This window comes from Ammospiza caudacuta, chromosome 2 (genome assembly GCF_027887145.1).
Source record: "Ammospiza caudacuta isolate bAmmCau1 chromosome 2, bAmmCau1.pri, whole genome shotgun sequence".
Lineage (NCBI taxonomy): Eukaryota > Metazoa > Chordata > Aves > Passeriformes > Passerellidae > Ammospiza > Ammospiza caudacuta.
In genome coordinates, this window is record NC_080594.1 from 121,367,304 (window position 1) to 121,384,755 (window position 17,452).

The 17,452-nt window shown below is 61.8% G+C and overlaps 1 protein-coding gene across 1 annotated transcript; it reads right to left on the reverse strand.

Annotated features, from left to right (window-relative positions):
- Window positions 1-3,025: 3,025 nt before the first annotated feature.
- LOC131554754 (oligodendrocyte transcription factor 2) lies at window positions 3,026-4,479 on the reverse strand. Its single transcript, XM_058800350.1, has one exon. The coding sequence runs from the start codon at window positions 4,477-4,479 to the stop codon at window positions 3,604-3,606; it is 876 nt and encodes a 291-aa protein (XP_058656333.1). The 3' UTR covers window positions 3,026-3,603.
- Window positions 4,480-17,452: the final 12,973 nt, after the last annotated feature.

Below are 17,452 nucleotides of genomic sequence, written 5' to 3' on the forward strand. Positions count from 1 at the left end.
AAGGGGAAGGTGGGGAAGGAGGGAGAGAGAAGGGAAAAGCAGGGAGGAGGGAAAGAGAAGGGGAAAGCAGGGAGGAGGGAAAGAGAAGGGGAAAGCAGGGAGGAGGGAAAGAGAAGGGGAAAGCAGGGAGGAGGTTGGGGAATGAGGAAGGAGAGGAGCAAGGGGGTGAGGAGGGAGCCGGGATGTGCGGGCAGGGCCTTCCTTCTCCTGTCGGGACAGGTCGTGATAGACCCGGGAGCGCCTAAAACCCCGAGGAAGAGGATGGAGGGAGGGAGGGAGGGCTCCGTGTGGGAGCAGTGCGGGTCCCTGGGGGTCCCGGCAGGAGCCCCGCGGAGCAGATGGAGCCCCCCCGCCGTAACCTTACCCGGCTGCGGGGCCTTCCCTGGGCCGGGGGAACATATGGGGAGCTCTGGGGGGGCCGCAGGACGGCCGGGCTCAATCGCAGGGAGCTGTGATGGGGCGTTCGGGGAGCACAGGCGGTGCCCGGCACGGCTCGGTGCCAGCTCCGGTACCAACCCCGGTACCAGCCCCGGTGCCAGCCCCGAGTGTCCCCCCCTCCCGGGGCAGATGCGCGGCCTCGGCCTGGCGGGCAGGGGGGATTTGGGGTGGGGGCGATGCTGCCCTCGCTGCTTTCGGCCCCGGCAGCAGAGCCGTGTCCCCGATGTTCCCCCATAGCACAGCCGTGTCCCCGATGTCCCCCTCAGCACAGCCGTGTCCCCGATGTCCCCCTCAGCACAGCCGTGTCCCCGATGTCCCCCGTCCCCCTCAGCACAGCCGTGTCCCCGATGTCCCCGATGTCCCCCCTGCCCGTCGGGGCTCCCCGGGGCCACCTGTTAGCGACAGGGCCAGGCCCCTCCGGGGGCGAGGCGGGCAGGCAGACGAGCAGGATTTACCGGCTTCTGGCCACTGCCGACTTTTGCATCTGTCAGGGTGCTAATTATTGCCTTTAATAGAGACAAAGAACGGCTCTTAATGATGCTCCCTCTAATTCTCACCTGCTCCTGCCCTTCCTCCGCAGCAGCGCTCCCTCGCCGGAGCTCCGCTAATTGGGAAAGCTGCTCTGCTCATCGCGGCCTCCCCGCGGACGGGGGTGCGGGGGTGTTCTGGCACCGATACCGGGGCTCCGGGAGCCGAACCAGGGGGGCGGCGGGAGCCGAATCCGGGGGCAGCGGGAGCCGAACCCGGGGGGCTCCGGGAGCCGAACAGACTTGGGGGGCAGCGGGAGCCGAACCCGGGGGGCTCCGGGAGCCGAACAGACTTGGGGGGCTCCGGGAGCCGAATCCGGGGGCAGCGGGAGCCGAACCGGCCCGGGGGGCTCCGTCCCCGACGCCGCTCCCCACCGTGCCCGGGCAGCGCTGCCCCTCCCGGCCCCGGCCGGCCCTGGCACAGCGCAGCCTGGCACAAGGCTCCGGTCCCGGGCACCGTCCCCAGGCGCTGGCGGACACCTGCCCGCTCCTTGTCTGCGCTTTCTCCCGCGGCGGGAGAGCAGCAGGGTGGCACCGAACCCACACCCGGGGCGGCCCCTAAAGCCGGGGGCACCCCCGGACCGGGGGAAGGCACCTGGGCCACCAGCGCCGTGTGTGCCCTGGGCTGCGCCTGTGCCAGCGCCGTGCTGGCCAAAGGCTGCGGGAAGGGAAAGGGGAATCTCCGCGGGGCTGGGGCATCGCCATCGCCATCACTGGGTGCGGGGTGCGGGACGCGGCTCTGCAGCCCCCTCCGCTCTCCTGGAGGGGCTGGCAAGGAAGGGAAGGGAGGGAGGAGCGGGCCCAGCCCCGCAGGAACCCCGGGAGCCGCCGCAGCCCGCGGGGAGCCAGCGCGGCCCGGCCGCCCGGGACCGCTCGGTTTGCAGGAAAAACCCAAACCAAACAAGGAATCCCCTGGGCCCGGCCCTGTTCTCATTCCCCGCCGGTGTCTGCGCTCCCCAAACCACCCCCGAGCAGCCAGAATGGTGAATAATTGTGTATTTCTGCGGGTGCAGCCCGAAATATGGAAATCGATGTGCTGCCGTTTGTGGGGCAGGGGACATGGGGACCTCACCGTGGGACCCTCAGCCCGTCCCGAGCCCCCCGAGCTCCTTTTCCCCAGAAACCCCGGAGCCCTTTCCTCGGGGTGTGCGGAGTATCTCCTGCCCCAGCACCTGCGCCCAGAACTGCCGAAACCTCCCCGGGCCGCAGACCCCAGCGGCTTCGGGAGGGGAAAAATGAGGGGTTGTCCCCCAATAATTCCCTTTTGCGTGGATTTTCGTTGGGTGGGTTTTTAGTTGAAGGTCAAACGCGCAGACGCCGTGGCAGGGAGAGAACTCCCCAGCGCCAAGCTGGATGGTTCCTCTCCCCGAATTAATATGTAATTAATATTTCGCTTTTGCCGAGCGCTGCATTCGACTGACAGACATTTTCACGTTACCGACGCGGTACCGCTCGGTTCTTCCTCGCCGCTCTGATTCTAAATGGAATAAATGAGGAAGGGAAAAAACAACAACAAAAAAAGTCCCAAACCCAACCCTCAAACGGTTTCGATTCGCCGGCGAGGCTGACAAAAAACTTCGCGAAAGTCAAGGATGCGCCTAAAATATTCCCATCCCTTCCCCGTCTGTCTCCGCCTCCTTAGAACAGCGAGGAAGAGGAAAAGGACATTTATTTAAAATGCTTAAATGTTGTTTTTTTTTTAATTTTTATTTATTTAAAATTTCAACAGTGGATCACTTTTTTCTTTTCTTTTTTTTTCTTTTCTTTTTTCTTTTTTTTTTTTTTTTTGCAACCAAACAAGTAATAAATATTATTTAGCAACTTTTTTTTTTTTCTTTTTCTTTTTTGTTTGTTTTTTTTTTTTTTTTTTTACAAAAATAAACAGATGATAAAATCTCTGCAAGGGGCAGCGATAAGAAAAGTTGTTATTTCAGAAACAAGCCCAAGTTCTCAGTATTGCAACACGGACAGCGTGAAAGTTCCTACACAGAAAGAGCATTAAAGAGTTCAAACTTTGTTAAAGGTGGCAGGAACGCAAAGAAAAACCGAAACAAACGTGTTATACGCTTAAAAGTAACACAACCCACCAAACCCCAAAACCCAAAGGAAGGAAATCAAGGCAAACCGACCCCTTTTTCACTCATGAGGCTGACACAGAACAAGTGCACGGACGGGAAGCTCAGGCAGAGCGGACTGGCGTCGTTACCGGTCTATTTACAAACCCCGCACCGGAGGGAGAACCGGCGCGGCCCCGGGGGGAGCGGGGCAGGCCCCGCAGTCCCGGAGCCCCCCGGGACGGGCAGTCCGGGGGATGCGGGCCGGGGGCGGCTCGGAAGGCTCCGCGTGTAGAAACGGGACCGGGAAGGGGAGGGAAGGGGCGCAGGAACGAATAACCGAGCCAAAGCCCCTCCGCAGCTCTGGTTCCTCCGGCGGCGGCGAGCCCCGGTTCCGCCGCCCTCCCCCGCTCCGGAGTCCGCGGCAGCGTCGGGAAATTGAAATCACGGGAGGTGCGCGGGGTTTACCGTGCCGGGGGGTCCCCCCGCGTTCGGGGAGCTGGGCACGCCCGGGCCGGCTCCGTCCCCGTCCCCTCCGCCGCCGTCTGTAGGTCCTGGCGGCGCCGGGGCGCGGCGGGAGGGACTCATTTGGTGTCGGTGGCCAGTCTGGGCAGGCTGGCCGTGCCCATGCCGGAGACGTGGTGGTGCGGCGGGGCCGACACCTGGCACATGCTGCAGGGGCACGGCATCCCGCCCCAGTGCTGGAAGCCGCTGCCCAGCGGGGCGGCGGCGGCGGCCGAGGGCGACTTGAGGAGCCCGTGCGGGGGCCGGATGGAGCTGACGGCCGAGAGGCCGGAGCCGGGCAGGGAGGCGCTGGACACGGCGGCGGGGGGCAGGATGGGGTGGTGCACGGGGTGCGAGGCCGGGTGGCCCGGGTGGCCGGGCAGCGGCGCCGAGTGCGCGCCCATGCCGCCGGGGCAGGCGGCGGGGTGGAAGCCGGCGTGGTGGCCGCCGTAGATCTCGCTGACCAGGCGCTTCATCTCCTCCAGGGAGTTGGTGAGCATGAGGATGTAGTTGCGCGCCAGGAGCAGCGTGGCGATCTTGGAGAGCTTGCGCACCGACGGGCCGTGCGCGTAGGGCATCACCTCCCGCAGCCCGTCCATGGCGATGTTCAGGTCGTGCATCCGCTTGCGCTCCCGGCTGTTGATCTTCAGCCGCAGCTGCTGCAGCTCCGGCTCCGTCATCTGCTTCTTGTCCTTCTTGGAGGAGGAGGAGGACGACGACGACGAGGACGACGAGGAGGACTTGAAGCCCAGCTTGTCCACCACCACCACCCCCGCAGCGCTCATGGCGCTGCGCAGCTCGGCGCTCAGCTCCGGCGGCGAGTCGCTCTGCGTGGAGCTGGACACGGTGCCGCCCGTGAAGCCCCCGCCGCTGCCTTTATTCCTGGCCGTGAGGAAGAGGTCATCGGGCTCCGGGGAGGACGGGCGGCTGGAAACCAGGCTGGCGTCCGAGTCCATGGCCCGGCGGGCGGGGCGGCGGCGCGCACCGGGCAGCCTGCGGGGAGGGGAGAGAGCCCGAGGCCGGCCCCGCGTCAGCGCTCGCCCCGTCGGCGCAGGAGCGACGGCCCCGGCGGGACCGGCCCCGCTGCCCGCCCTCGCCTCGCCGGGGGCGGCTCCCGTCCCGTCCCGTCCCGTCCCTCCCCGGGCTCCGGGGCTCGGCTCCGCGCGGGGCCGCGGGCGCGGCGGGCACTCGCTCACTCCTCACTCACTCCTCACTCACTCCTCACTCACTCCTCACTCACTCACTCACTCACTCACTCACTCACTCACTCACTCACCGTGGCGAGCGGCGCCGGGACAGCGAGCACCGTGGCAGCAGCAGCGCGCACCTTGCGGCGGAGCCGCGGCCGCTTTATATCCGCGCCGGGGAGGAACGATGTCAGCGGCGGGAGGGCGGGGGGCTGCGCCAATCCGCGGCGGCGGCGGGGGCACGGCTGATGTCACCGGGGCCGCTCGGGCTCCGCGGGGCGGGGGGCGCCGGCCGGAGCGGCGCGGGGAGCCCGGCGGGGGGGGGCGCGGCGGGGGGGAGGGACTTTTGTCAAATCCATAATAAAACGCAACAATGACAGCGCCGGGAACAGCTGTTGGGGGGGCGGGACGGGACGGGAACGGGGACGGGACCAAGCGGCCCCCGGCACGTCGGTGCTGCCCGGTGCCCGGCCCGTCCGCCGGCACGCAGCGGGCAGCGCTTCTCCCGCCCGGTGCCCCCTCCTGCCCCGAGCCCCGGCGTTATTCCCCCGTCAGGCGGTGCCAGGAGAGGCGAAGAAAAGCAGGGTTTCGGCCTCTCCGTTCCCCACGAGCGAATCGCCCCGAGCATCCCCCGGCTCCGGCCCCGCAGAGACGCGGAGAAGTTCTTGGAGCGGCCGCGTAAATCGGCCCCAAAAAAGCCTTCAGCGAGAAGGGAGCGGGAGAGGGGAGAGAAAGAAAGAAAGAAAGAAAGAGTAAAATGCATTAACAAACGAACAAAAAATGACCTTCGGAAATGCCTCCCGCCTTGCTGCGCCGCTCGCCCGGCTCCGGGAGTCCCCTGGCCGCGGCAGCTCCGCGCAACAGGGCCGGAGCTTCCTCGCACTGGGGTAAATCCCCCGGCCGCCCCCTCCCGCCGCCCCCCCGGCCCCTTTGCCTTTGTTGTATTATATTTACACCCGTGTGTTTCCCAGCTGGCCCGGCAAGCCTCAACCATCCGTTAAATATGTATTTAAAACGTTAAGAAGTGAAGCGTGGAAATGTGTTTGCCAACGGTTGCGGGGATGATCCGTAACAGGTCAATTAGGAAAATCTGTCCCCGCGACAGCCGGGCCCGCCGCCCGGCGTGTGTCCGTGTGTCCGTGTGTCCGTGTGTCCGTGTGTCCCGCTGCCGCCCACCGGGGGCGCGGGGCGGGCAGGGGGGACCCCCGAGGCTGGGGCTGAGCCCTGGGGGTGCGGAGCGGGACGGGGAGGGAGATGGGCAAAGTTTGGGTGGGGAGCGGCAGCCGCAGGCGGGCTCTGCCTTCTCCTGGCGGCTCCGAGCAAACGGGGCAACGGCGAGCACAACGAATTCAGGCCCGGAGCCGCTCCCGGCCCCCGGCAGGGCCCGGCAGCAGGGGGAACGGGCCCCGGGCAGGCCGGGAGGGGCGGCGGGTGTGGCCATCGCCCCCGGGGCAGCGAGGAAAACGCCGCAGCGCTCGCCTGCTGTCCGCCAGGGCTCCGCAATTTTCCTTCCTAAGGGCTGGGACATTCCCTTCTCCAAAGACGAAGCTGTCAAACGCATGGGTGTCCCGGATTCCCGTGGGGGTCGCGGCTCAGCCCCGGGAGCGGCGGAGCTCCAGCAGCGGGCCCGGCCCTGCAGCCCCCGCGGCCCGGGCAGGAACATCCCGGGAGCCCCCCGGGGGCTGGAGAGGGGCCCTGGGGCAGAGCTGGGGGTCACCTGCCCGAGGGGACAGCGGGGAACGGCGGGGAACAGCCCCCGGCCCTGGCCCGGACAGCGGGATGGACAGAGGGATGGACAGCGGGATGGACAGAGGGATGGACAGGGGGATGGACAGGGGGATGGACAGAGGGCGGGAGTGAATTGAGAGCGGGGGTGCCGGGGCGCAGCCGGAGCTCGGGGCCGCTGGCATCACCCTGGCATCACCCGGTGGCATCACCCCGTCCTGAGGGGCTCGGGAGGGAGAAATGGGCAGCGGGCTGGCTCCTTTTCCTTTCCCTTCCTTTTTCGTTTCCCCTCCCCCTTCGCTTTCCTCTTTTCCTTCCCCTTCCTTTTCTCCTTTTCCTTTCTCTTTTCTTCTTTTCTTCCCCCAGCCTTTTAATTTTTTTTTTTCTTTTTCCTTTTCTTCTCTTTTCCGTTTTCTCTCGTTTCTTTTTTTTTCCCTTTTTTGTTTTTTGGGGTTTTTTTTTTTTCTAGTTTCTTTTTATTTTCCTCTCCCCCCTGCAGAGAGGAAACCCCTCTCCGAGCTCTCAGCAGAAATCTCGGGATCTGAGTCCCCGAGGGAGCAATGTCCTTGGTGACCACTGTCCGTCCGTCTGGACACGAGCTCTGTGCCACCCGCAGCCCGCGGGGCCGGGATCGGGACCGGGATCGGGATGGGGATCGGGATCGGGACCTGGATGGGGATCGGGATCGGGATCGGGATCGGGATGGGGATGGGGATCGGGATGGGGATCGGGATCGGGATCGGGATCGGGATCGGGATCGGGACCGGGATGGGGATGGGGACCGGGATCGGGATGGGGATGGGGACCGGGATCGGGATGGGGACGGGGATCGGGATCGGGATCGGGATCGGGATCGGGATCGGGATCGGGATCGGGACCGGGATCGGGATGGGGATCGGGACCGGGGTCGGGATCGGGACTGGGATCGGGATCGGGATCGGGCCCGCCCGGTGCTGCTCTGCGGCCCTTTCAGGGGGGTGCGAGGGAGAGGGGACGGTCCCTGCCGTGAGGTGACACATGAGATGTCGCACCTCCCCCTCGCGGAGCCGCCGCCGCCCCTCGCTGGCGCATCCCGGGAAGCGGCCCCGAGGGTTCCCAGAGGAGCCCTTCACCCGAACTTGATTTTGACACTAAAATGTGGAGCGGAGCCCATTTGCCGCCCTATGAATATGTATTATTTTTTTTTAATAGCGTCTGTAGACAACTAAGGCATGAATGAAGGCAATCAGGGAACATGATGAAGTGATAACTTAATAAAAACCAGACTACTGCTCTCGGGCTGGAAATCGCTTGGAATGTCGCTGGGTTATTCCTGGATGGGGTTCATTGCCCGTGTCCCCCCAGCCCCAGGGATGCCCTCGGCGCCGCTGGAGCTGCCCCGCTCGGGCCGGGAGGAACCCGAGGCACCGAGGGACCGAGGCCGGGCTGGAAGCGGTTCGGGAAGTCAGAGCTCGGGGAGTCAGAGCTGTCGGCGCCCATCTGCGCTCCAGAGCCTCGGGGAGCTCCCAGTTCACACCGGGATCTCCGGGGATCCTCCCCTGGGGTCACCCCAAACCCCTCCGGAGCGCAGAGCTGCGAGCAGAGGAGCTCAGGAGGGCAGATATCACAAACATCAGGGGGGTGAGGGCACAGACACGGAGAGACAAACTCCAGCAGTCAGGTCTGGCCCCTTTTCCTCCTTGTTTCCCTTTTTTCTTTGCATTAATTTCCTTCTGGCTGCGTCTCAATCAGGTACAGATGGATTTTGCAGTTCGGGCTTGCAGGTGCAGCCCAGCCCCGGTGCAGCTCCACCTGCCCAATTAACACGTTTGATACCTGCGGGCTCCGGGAAGGAAACTCGAGTTCTCCGAGCGGGGCAGGCGCTGCTCCTCCCTCGGGGCTCTCCCTTTTTCCAGCGCCGCGTTTGTTTGTGTTCACACTCGCTCCGTGCAAGCGCTGCAGACACACGCGCCTTGCCAAAATCGCAGCATGCCTTCCCATTCAGGCAGAGACGGGAAAAGCTTCTCATCTTCACAGGAGTCACCCAGAGGGAAGCCTCGGAAATACCAGAGCTGATGTTTGTGATATCTGCAGGATTGAAAACATGCGGGAAATTGGCCATCTCCTGCTCTCATTCAGGGGGAAAAAAACGCTTTTTATTTATAAACTTTTGACACTCAAGAGCCCGCTGTCAGCGAGAACACAATAATTAAACTGCTATTTAAAAGGCAGGCCGGATCCCGGGTCTGGTGTCTGCAGGCTGCTCAGGTCCCTCCCAGGCAGGGCCATCGCTGGAACCATCCATCTGGGATTGACAGGAACGGTTTGGGATTGCTCACCTGCACAGGAGAAGCTTTGGGCTGAGCTCAGGGTGGCCTTGCAGGGCCTGGAGGAGCCCCAGGAAAGCTGGAGAGAGACAATTGCCAGGGGATGCAGGGACAGCACACAGGGAGTGGCTTTAAGCTGAAGGAAGGCAGGGTTAAATGGGATCTTGGCAATGAGGAATTGTTCCCTGGCAGGGTGGGCAGAGCTGGGATGGAATTCCCAGAGCACTGGCAGCCATTCCCTGGGTGCTGTCCCTGCAGGCCTTGTCCCCAGTCCCTCTGCAGCTCTGCTGGAGCCCCTGCAGGCCCTGCCAGGGGCTCTGAGCTCTCCCTGCAGCTTCTCCTCTCCAGGTGAGCCCCCCCAGCTCTCCCAGCCTGGCTCCAGAGGGGCTCCAGCTCTTGGGGCATCCACAGCATCCTCTGGACCCATTCTGTGTCCTTCTTCCCATGAAATGCAGGATAAGTTTCCAGCTCTCATTTAAGTTTCCTGACCAACGTTTTCAGAACCCTTTGTCACACTTTGCCACTTGTGTCACTCTTATACTCTCCTTCTTCCCTTTTCCACTTCCCATGACTTGAGTTTGGCTGGGAGCTCCTTAAAAATGAGCCAGCCCTGGCAAAGTTTTAGTGCTGAGAGACCCCAAACCCGTGGGTGTGTTTTGCTTCCCTGCAAACACTCACTGGAAATCACTTTTCCCTCAGGTTATCCCTTTGTCCTGTCCCTACCCTGTGCTCATAAGGAAAACTCCTCCAAACTCCCGAAGCTACAGGTGAGTGCAGCTGTCTGACCGAGCCCTGGGGGTTTGGCTGCTGTGGGAATGGTCCCTCAGGCAGAGGGGCTGGTGCCTTCAGAGAGGGTTTGATGGGGAGGGAACAGGGGTTGGGCTCATGTGGAAACACTCCCTGACCATGGCCTTGCACTGCCAGCCTTGTGGGAGGCCCCTGGGGTGGAGAAGTTGGAATTGCAGAATGTCCTGAGCTGCAGGGACCCCCAGGGACCCCCCAGTGCCAGCCCTGCCCTGCCCAGAGCCCACCAAGCCCAGCCTGGGCATCCCTGGCAGCGCCGGCCAAAGGCTCCTGGAGCTGTGGCAGCCTCGGGGCCGTGCCCATTCCCTGGGCAGCCTGGGCAGTGCCAGCACCCTCTGGGCAAGAGCCTTTCCCTGCTGTGCAGCCTGAGCTGGCCCGGCCCGGCCCCAGGCGCTCCCTGGTGCTGTCCCTGTCCCAGAGCAGAGCTCGGAGCTGTCCCTGCGCTGCCCCTCGGGAGGAGCTGCAGCCCCGGGGAGCTCTGAGCTCAGGCTGCTCCAGCCTGGGCTGCCCAGGGCACCTCGGGGCCCTCCTGCCCCTGCCCCAGCCCCGTGTCCCTGCTCCGGGCCCTCTCCAACAGCTTCTGGTCTCTCACTGACACACCCAGAGCTGCCCCAGCACTGGGGCTGAGGCTGCTCCAGCCCAGAGCAGAGTGGGACAATCCCCTACACCAGGTTGTCACTAGGTCTGTTTATTATTATGGAAAAAGCCCCTCCCCAGAAGGCTGGGAAGCCAAGTCTCTGTCAGGAATTTCTCTATCAGAGGTTTCTCCTCGGCGAGCTGGCAGTTTTGGGGGGCCGGAGCCGGGGCTGGCACTGCTGAGGGAGCAGCCAAGGGAGGCCCTGGCAGTGAGCAGGCCCAGCCCTGGCAGTGAGCAGTGAACAGACCCAGCCCTGGCAGTGAGCAGTGAACAAACCCAGCCCTGGCAGTGAACAAACCCAGCCCTGGCAGTGAGCAGTGAACAAACCCAGCCCTGGCAGTGAACAAACCCAGCCCTGGCAGTGAGCAGTGAACAAACCCAGCCCTGGCAGTGAGCAGACCCAGCCCTGGCAGTGAGCAGTGAACAGACCCAGCCCTGGCAGTGAGCAGTGAACAAACCCAGCCCTGGCAGTGAACAAACCCAGCCCTGGCAGTGAACAGTGAACAAACCCAGCCCTGGCAGTGAGCAGGCCCAGCCCTGGCAGTGAGCAGTGAACAAACCCAGCCCTGGCAGTGAACAAACCCAGCCCTGGCAGTGAACAGTGAACAAACCCCAGCCCTGGCAGTGAGCAGGCCCAGCCCTGGCAGTGAACAAACCCAGCCCTGGCAGTGAGCAGTGAACAAACCCCAGCCCTGGCAGTGAGCAGTGAACAAACCCCAGCCCTGGCAGTGAGCAGTGAACAGACCCCAGCCCTGGCAGTGAGCAGTGAACAGACCCAGCCCTGGCAGTGAGCAGTGAACAAACCCAGCCCTGGCAGTGAACAAACCCAGCCCTGGCAGTGAGCAGTGAACAAACCCAGCCCTGGCACTGAACAGACCCAGCCCTGGCAGTGAACAAACCCAGCCCTGGCACTGAACAGACCCAGCCCTGGCAGTGAGCAGACCCAGCCCTGGCAGTGAACAAACCCAGCCCTGGCAGTGAACAAACCCAGCCCTGGCAGTGAACAGACCCAGCCCTGGCAGTGAACAGTGAACAAACCCCAGCCCTGGCAGTGAACAAACCCCAGCCCTGGCAGTGAGCAGTGAACAGACCCAGCCCTGGCACTGAACAGACCCAGCCCTGGCACTGAACAGACCCAGCCCTGGCAGTGAGCAGTGAACAGACCCAGCCCTGGCAGTGAACAAACCCAGCCCTGGCAGTGAGCAGACCCCAACCCTGGCAGTGAGCAGTGAACAAACCCAGCCCTGGCAGTGAGCAGTGAACAAACCCAGCCCTGGCAGTGAGCAGACCCAGCCCTGGCAGTGAGCAGTGAACAGACCCAGCCCTGGCAGTGAGCAGTGAACAAACCCAGCCCTGGCAGTGAACAAACCCAGCCCTGGCAGTGAACAGTGAACAAACCCAGCCCTGGCAGTGAGCAGGCCCAGCCCTGGCAGTGAGCAGTGAACAAACCCAGCCCTGGCAGTGAACAAACCCAGCCCTGGCAGTGAACAGTGAACAAACCCCAGCCCTGGCAGTGAGCAGGCCCAGCCCTGGCAGTGAACAAACCCAGCCCTGGCAGTGAACAGTGAACAAACCCCAGCCCTGGCAGTGAGCAGGCCCAGCCCTGGCAGTGAACAAACCCAGCCCTGGCAGTGAGCAGTGAACAAACCCCAGCCCTGGCAGTGAGCAGTGAACAAACCCCAGCCCTGGCAGTGAGCAGTGAACAGACCCCAGCCCTGGCAGTGAGCAGTGAACAGACCCAGCCCTGGCAGTGAGCAGTGAACAAACCCCAGCCCTGGCAGTGAACAAACCCAGCCCTGGCAGTGAACAAACCCAGCCCTGGCAGTGAGCAGTGAACAAACCCAGCCCTGGCACTGAACAGACCCAGCCCTGGCAGTGAACAAACCCAGCCCTGGCACTGAACAGACCCAGCCCTGGCAGTGAGCAGACCCAGCCCTGGCAGTGAACAAACCCAGCCCTGGCAGTGAACAAACCCAGCCCTGGCAGTGAGCAGACCCAGCCCTGGCAGTGAGCAGTGAACAGACCCAGCCCTGGCAGTGAACAGTGAACAAACCCCAGCCCTGGCAGTGAACAAACCCCAGCCCTGGCAGTGAGCAGTGAACAGACCCAGCCCTGGCACTGAACAGACCCAGCCCTGGCACTGAACAGACCCAGCCCTGGCAGTGAGCAGTGAACAGACCCAGCCCTGGCAGTGAACAAACCCAGCCCTGGCAGTGAGCAGTGAACAAACCTGCACCCTGGCAGTGAACAAACCCAGCCCTGGCAGTGAGCAGGCCCAGCCCTGGCACTGAACAAACCCAGCCCTGGCAGTGAGCAGTGAACAAACCCAGCCCTGGCACTGAACAGACCCAGCCCTGGCAGTGAGCAGACCCAGCCCTGGCAGTGAGCAGTGAACAAACCCATCTCTGGCAGTGAACAAACCCAGCCCTGGCAGTGAGCAGTGAACAAACCCAGCCCTGGCAGTGAACAAACCCAGCCCTGGCAGTGAGCAAACCCAGCCCTGGCAGTGAGCAGGCCCAGCCCTGGCACTGAACAAACCCAGCCCTGGCAGTGAGCGGTGAACAAACCCAGCCCTGGCAGTGAACAAACCCAGCCCTGGCACTGAACCATCCCAGCCCCACCAGAGGACAGTCCCCGTCCCCAGCAGTCCCCCCGGCCGCGGTGTCAAAGGTTGCCGCAGTGTCCCCCCCGCCCTCGGGGTGCCTTTGTTCGGCTCGGTGGCCCCAGCAGATGGCCCAAAACCCGCACCCTGGCCGGCAAAGAGGGACCACATGTGACGAACTGTGGATGTCTCATTAGCACACGGGGCGGGGGGGCTGGGGAGGGGAGCAAGGATGAGAAAAAAAAAGATAAAAAGAATACACAAAGACATTTACATATTTACATTGTTTCTCCCTCATTTCCAATTCTCCTTTCGCTGGAGTGGCAGTGGGCTCGCTTTTCTCCTTCTGTTTGTGTGTTTACTTGTGCTAAATAGATTATGATAATCAGGCACATAAATGCATGCAACTGTTATTATGGCATTTTAATCACAGAGGTTTTCACTGGAAGCCTTCATTAGAATTCTCATAATCTCACTTGTTAGTGTAACAAACAGTAATAAATGCCAAGGAACTGGGATTAAGTCAGAGACATTCAGACATTAAAGGAGGAATATGGAAATGTTGTCAAATCTCCGCATTATTTATTGAAATGTCACACAAACAGTTCAGGTCTTTCAATATCTCTCTCATTAGAAGGAGAGGCTGCGCGGCCACCTGAAGGCAGCAATTACATTTTTAGGGGGTGCTGCAGCCATATGGCCCCGCTCGACTCTTCCCAACTTTCCCGGGCTGCTTTAAAGCCCTCGGTTCCTCAGCCCCACCCCGGAGCTGATTTTGGCTGAGGGGGAGGCTCAGGGGGGCTGGGTGTGCCAAGGGATGCCCAGAGCAGCTGGGGCCGCCCCTGCACCCCCGGCAGTGCCCAAGGCCAGGCTGGACACTGGGGACAGTGGGAGGTGTCCCTGCCATGGCAGGGGTGGCACTGGGTGGGATTTGGGGTCCCTCCCACCCAAACCATTCTGCAGTACCACGATTCCATGCAGGTGCCATCTGGCCTTCCTGTAGCTCTGGGATCTCTGCAGGGCAATGCCCGCTGCACCCCTGGCTGGTCCTGGGGGCTCCTCCAGCTCAGCCAGGGTTGTCCCTGTCCCTGGCCATGATTGTCCCTGCCCTGGCCAGGATTGTCCCCGAGGCTCCTTCCGGCCGCAGGGATCTGCCCCCAGCGCTGCTCCTGTGCCATCCCAGGCCGTGAGGAGGAGGAGGAGGAGCGGGATGGGGCTCGGGCTTGGCTTTGCCACCGCCTTTTCAGCCGTGACCCCGCGGGGCAGCCCTGGCAGAGCTGCGGGAACGGGGAGTGCTGAGCTGGGCCGGGCGGGGCTTGTCTGGGCCGGGCTGGGCCGGGCTGGGCTGGGCCGGGCTGGGCCGGGCTGGGCTGGGCCGGGCTGGGCCGGGCTGGGCTGAGCTGAGCTGGGCTGGGCCGGGCTGGGCTGGGCCGGGCTGGGCCGGGCTGGGCTGGGCCGGGCTGGGCCGGGCTTGTCTGGGCCGGGCTGGGCCGGGCTGGGCCGGGCTGGGCTGGGCCGGGCTGGGCCGGGCTGAGCTGAGCTGAGCTGAGCTGAGCTGAGCTGGGCTGGGCTGGGCCGGGCTGGGCCGGGCTGGGCCGGGCTGGGCTGGGCTGGGCTGGGCTGGGCTGGGCTGGGCTGGGCTGGGCTGGGCTGGGCCGGGCTGGGCTGGGCTGAGCTGAGCTGGGCTGGGCCGGGCTGGGCTGGGCTGGGCTGGGCTGGGCCGAGCTGGGCTGGGCTGGGCTGGGCTGAGCTGGGCTGGGCTGGGCTGGGCCGGGCTGGGCTGGGCTGGGCTGGGCTGGGCTGGGCTGAGCTCCCGGGCCGAATTGGGCTGCCCGAGCTGCACTCCCAAACCGGCCCGGGCTCTCCGGACCGGGCACTGCCGGCAGCGGAGCTCAGCCTCCGGAGCCGCTCTTTGCGTGCGGCTCAGCAAAGCCGGGCCAGCCCGCGCAGGCCGGGCCCAGCCCATCCATGAATGCTCATGAATGCTCGTGAATTTCCCTCTTTTTCTGCCTTCAGCCACGCAGTGAGAGTAAGTTTTGCAGGAAGAGGTAAAACCATCCTATAGCAAATCTTGCTGCCCCAAGGGAGGTTTAATCAAACCTGTCCTGGAAGGGAAGTTTGGTTTCCCTTTCCAGAGCGAAGCCCCGTTTTAGAGGAGGCACCAGATCGTGCATTATCAAATGAAACCCCACAGCAGCTCCTGTGCAGGCAGGAACTGCCCTTGGTATGTGGGAGGGAGGCAAATCCACGTGGAACAAGGAAACAGCAAAACCAGAGGCGTTATCCAGGGAGAGGTGCGCTGGAAATGCTGCACACAGCAGGATTCCAAAGCTGGATCCAAACCCAGCAGGATCCAAATCCAGAAGGATCCAAACGCAGCAGGATTCCCAGCAGGATCCCCACCCAGCAGGCAGACAAGGACTGACTCACATCCCCAGTTTGCATCCCTGGGATCTGCAGCTCCATTCTCTCTGCCTCCCTCCCCAGATGTTGGGATTGATGCTCCCGGGGCCTCTCTGGCACCGCTTGACCCCACTCATCCTCCTGCATCTGAGGGCCGATATTCCTGCAGCCCCAGGAGTTTTTTAGGATTTTTCCAGGCTGTCCCTCTCTCCCCATGCCCTGCCAAGGATCTGTTTGTGCCACCAGCCTCTGGCTGCGTGCCCCAGCTCGGTTCCAGGGGGGATCCGTGCTGGAATGTCCCCAGTTCCCACCTGTAGGAATGTGCCTCTTGTTGATGGAGAGACAAAACTCTCCTTCGTCCTTTTAAAAAGGAAATAAGCCCACAAGTTCCTCTCTTTGATTAAATAAAAAAGGCATCTCACAGGACTTGAGGGACTTCACCTCAAAGTTAAGGATGGGTAATTGCACAGGAGCCAAAAAGTCCCACTTGGGCAATTTACTAGAAAAAGAACAAATAAACCAATGGCTTTTGTGAGGTGTTTTACCAAAAGCAAAAAAGCCTCTTGCACCTAAATCAAATTTTCTCTATAAAATTTTTGATATTTTGTCCTTTATTAAAACCTTTTGGTTTCCAACACTGCAACAAAAGCCATCTCACTGATTTTATAACTCCAAAAGTAGCTGAGCTACCTTAGGTGTGAAATAAACCTCCAAGAGCTTATCAGACCTGGCTCAAAAAGGCTCCTGTTTCTCCCACTGGGTTCCCAAAGGATCCTCCCGAGCTGAGGAGCTCCAGAGGGATTTTCCTCTCTTGGCAGAGGTTTGTGTGCTTGCTGTGGGAAAAAAAAATGGGGGCAGATTCCTCCCTTTTGGTGAGGCTCTGGCAGAGTTTGGTCTTTCAGGACAGGCTGCATTTATTGCTCTGCGTTCCCTGTGCTGTTTCCCCTGTGAGGGTCAGCTGGAGCTGCTCCCCTGCCCGGAGCATCCCTGACCCCTCCCCATGTGTGCCTGCGCTTTCGGGCACATCTGGAACAGCTGGAAGGCAATGGAAATGCCGGGAATAGCAAGGCTGCTTTTAAATCCCACAGGGAGCCTCCTCCCGTCCCTGGCTGTGAGCGAGCTCCTGGGGCTGCCCCCGAGCTGAGCATCCTCCAAAACCTCCTCAGAGGGCCTGCAGGGGCTCCTTGCCTCTCGGGGTCTCTGCTGCTCACAGTGGAAAGTTGGAAAGTCTTTTTTCTTAGCTTGGTGCTTGAAGAAGGTGTCAGAGCTCTTCAGTTCTCATTCTCAAGGTTGTTTATTGTTCCTTACATATGAAATATTTTCTCCTGTCCAGCCCAGGTCAGTTCAGCAGGTTAGTCTGAGGCACTCTGCCTGCCCCCTGGGCAGTGTTATCTTTTTATACTACAAACGTGTACAATATCTACAATTCCTTCCTAATCCCTATCACCCGTGTTAGACAGTGAGCTTCTACTCTAAACCAACCCAAAAGTGCCACCATCACAGCAGAAGATGGAGGCCAAGAAGAAGAAGGAGAAAGGCTGTGCACACCCAGATCCCTCCATCTTGCCCCCATAACCCCCATTCCAAAAACCCCAAAATCTATTTTTCACCCTGTGATAAGTTCACCATCATTCTACTTAAACTGTTCTGGACTGCAGAACTTCATCTAAGGTTGGTAATTTTTTCCATGGGTCACAATCAAACCCCCAGGGGCATTCTGGGCTCTGTGCCAGGGTCTCTGAGCCCCCTGGCAGGGTCTGGGCTGCTCAGGACAGACAGAGGGGTGTCCTGGGTCCCAGCACTGGCCAGAACCTCACATGGCCAAGTCCTGCCCTTTGTGGCCACCTCAGTGTGAGGAGCCTGGCCTGGAGCTGGGGATGGAGCAGGGAAACCAGGAGGGCTTGGGAGGAGCCACAGGAGAGGCTCAGGCTGAGGGACTGAGAGGGGGAATTTGGGGAGGAATCAGAATCATCAGAGAATCCCAGCCTGGTTTGGGCTGGAGAGAGGAAAACAAGCAGGGTGGGACTGCAGGGCTAAAGCTGCAATGGGACAATGAACTGCAAGGTGCAAATGGAGCAGAACTGATCCCAGGGACAGAGCCCGTGCCCGGCCGTGCATTTTGGGGCCATTTTGGTTCATCTTGGGCTCATTTTGGGGCCATTTTGGTTCACCTTGGGTGCAGCCCTGGCTGGGCTCTGGTGCTGCCCAAGGTGCATCCATGGAGGAGATGCTGTGAATAAATCCCTGCTTTATTCTGGAACTCTG

Excerpts from the sequence above, each read along its gene's own strand:
- LOC131554754 (XM_058800350.1), bottom strand. The coding sequence starts at position 4,479 with ATGGACTCGGACGCCAGCCTGGTTTCCAGCCGCCCGTCCTCCCCGGAG.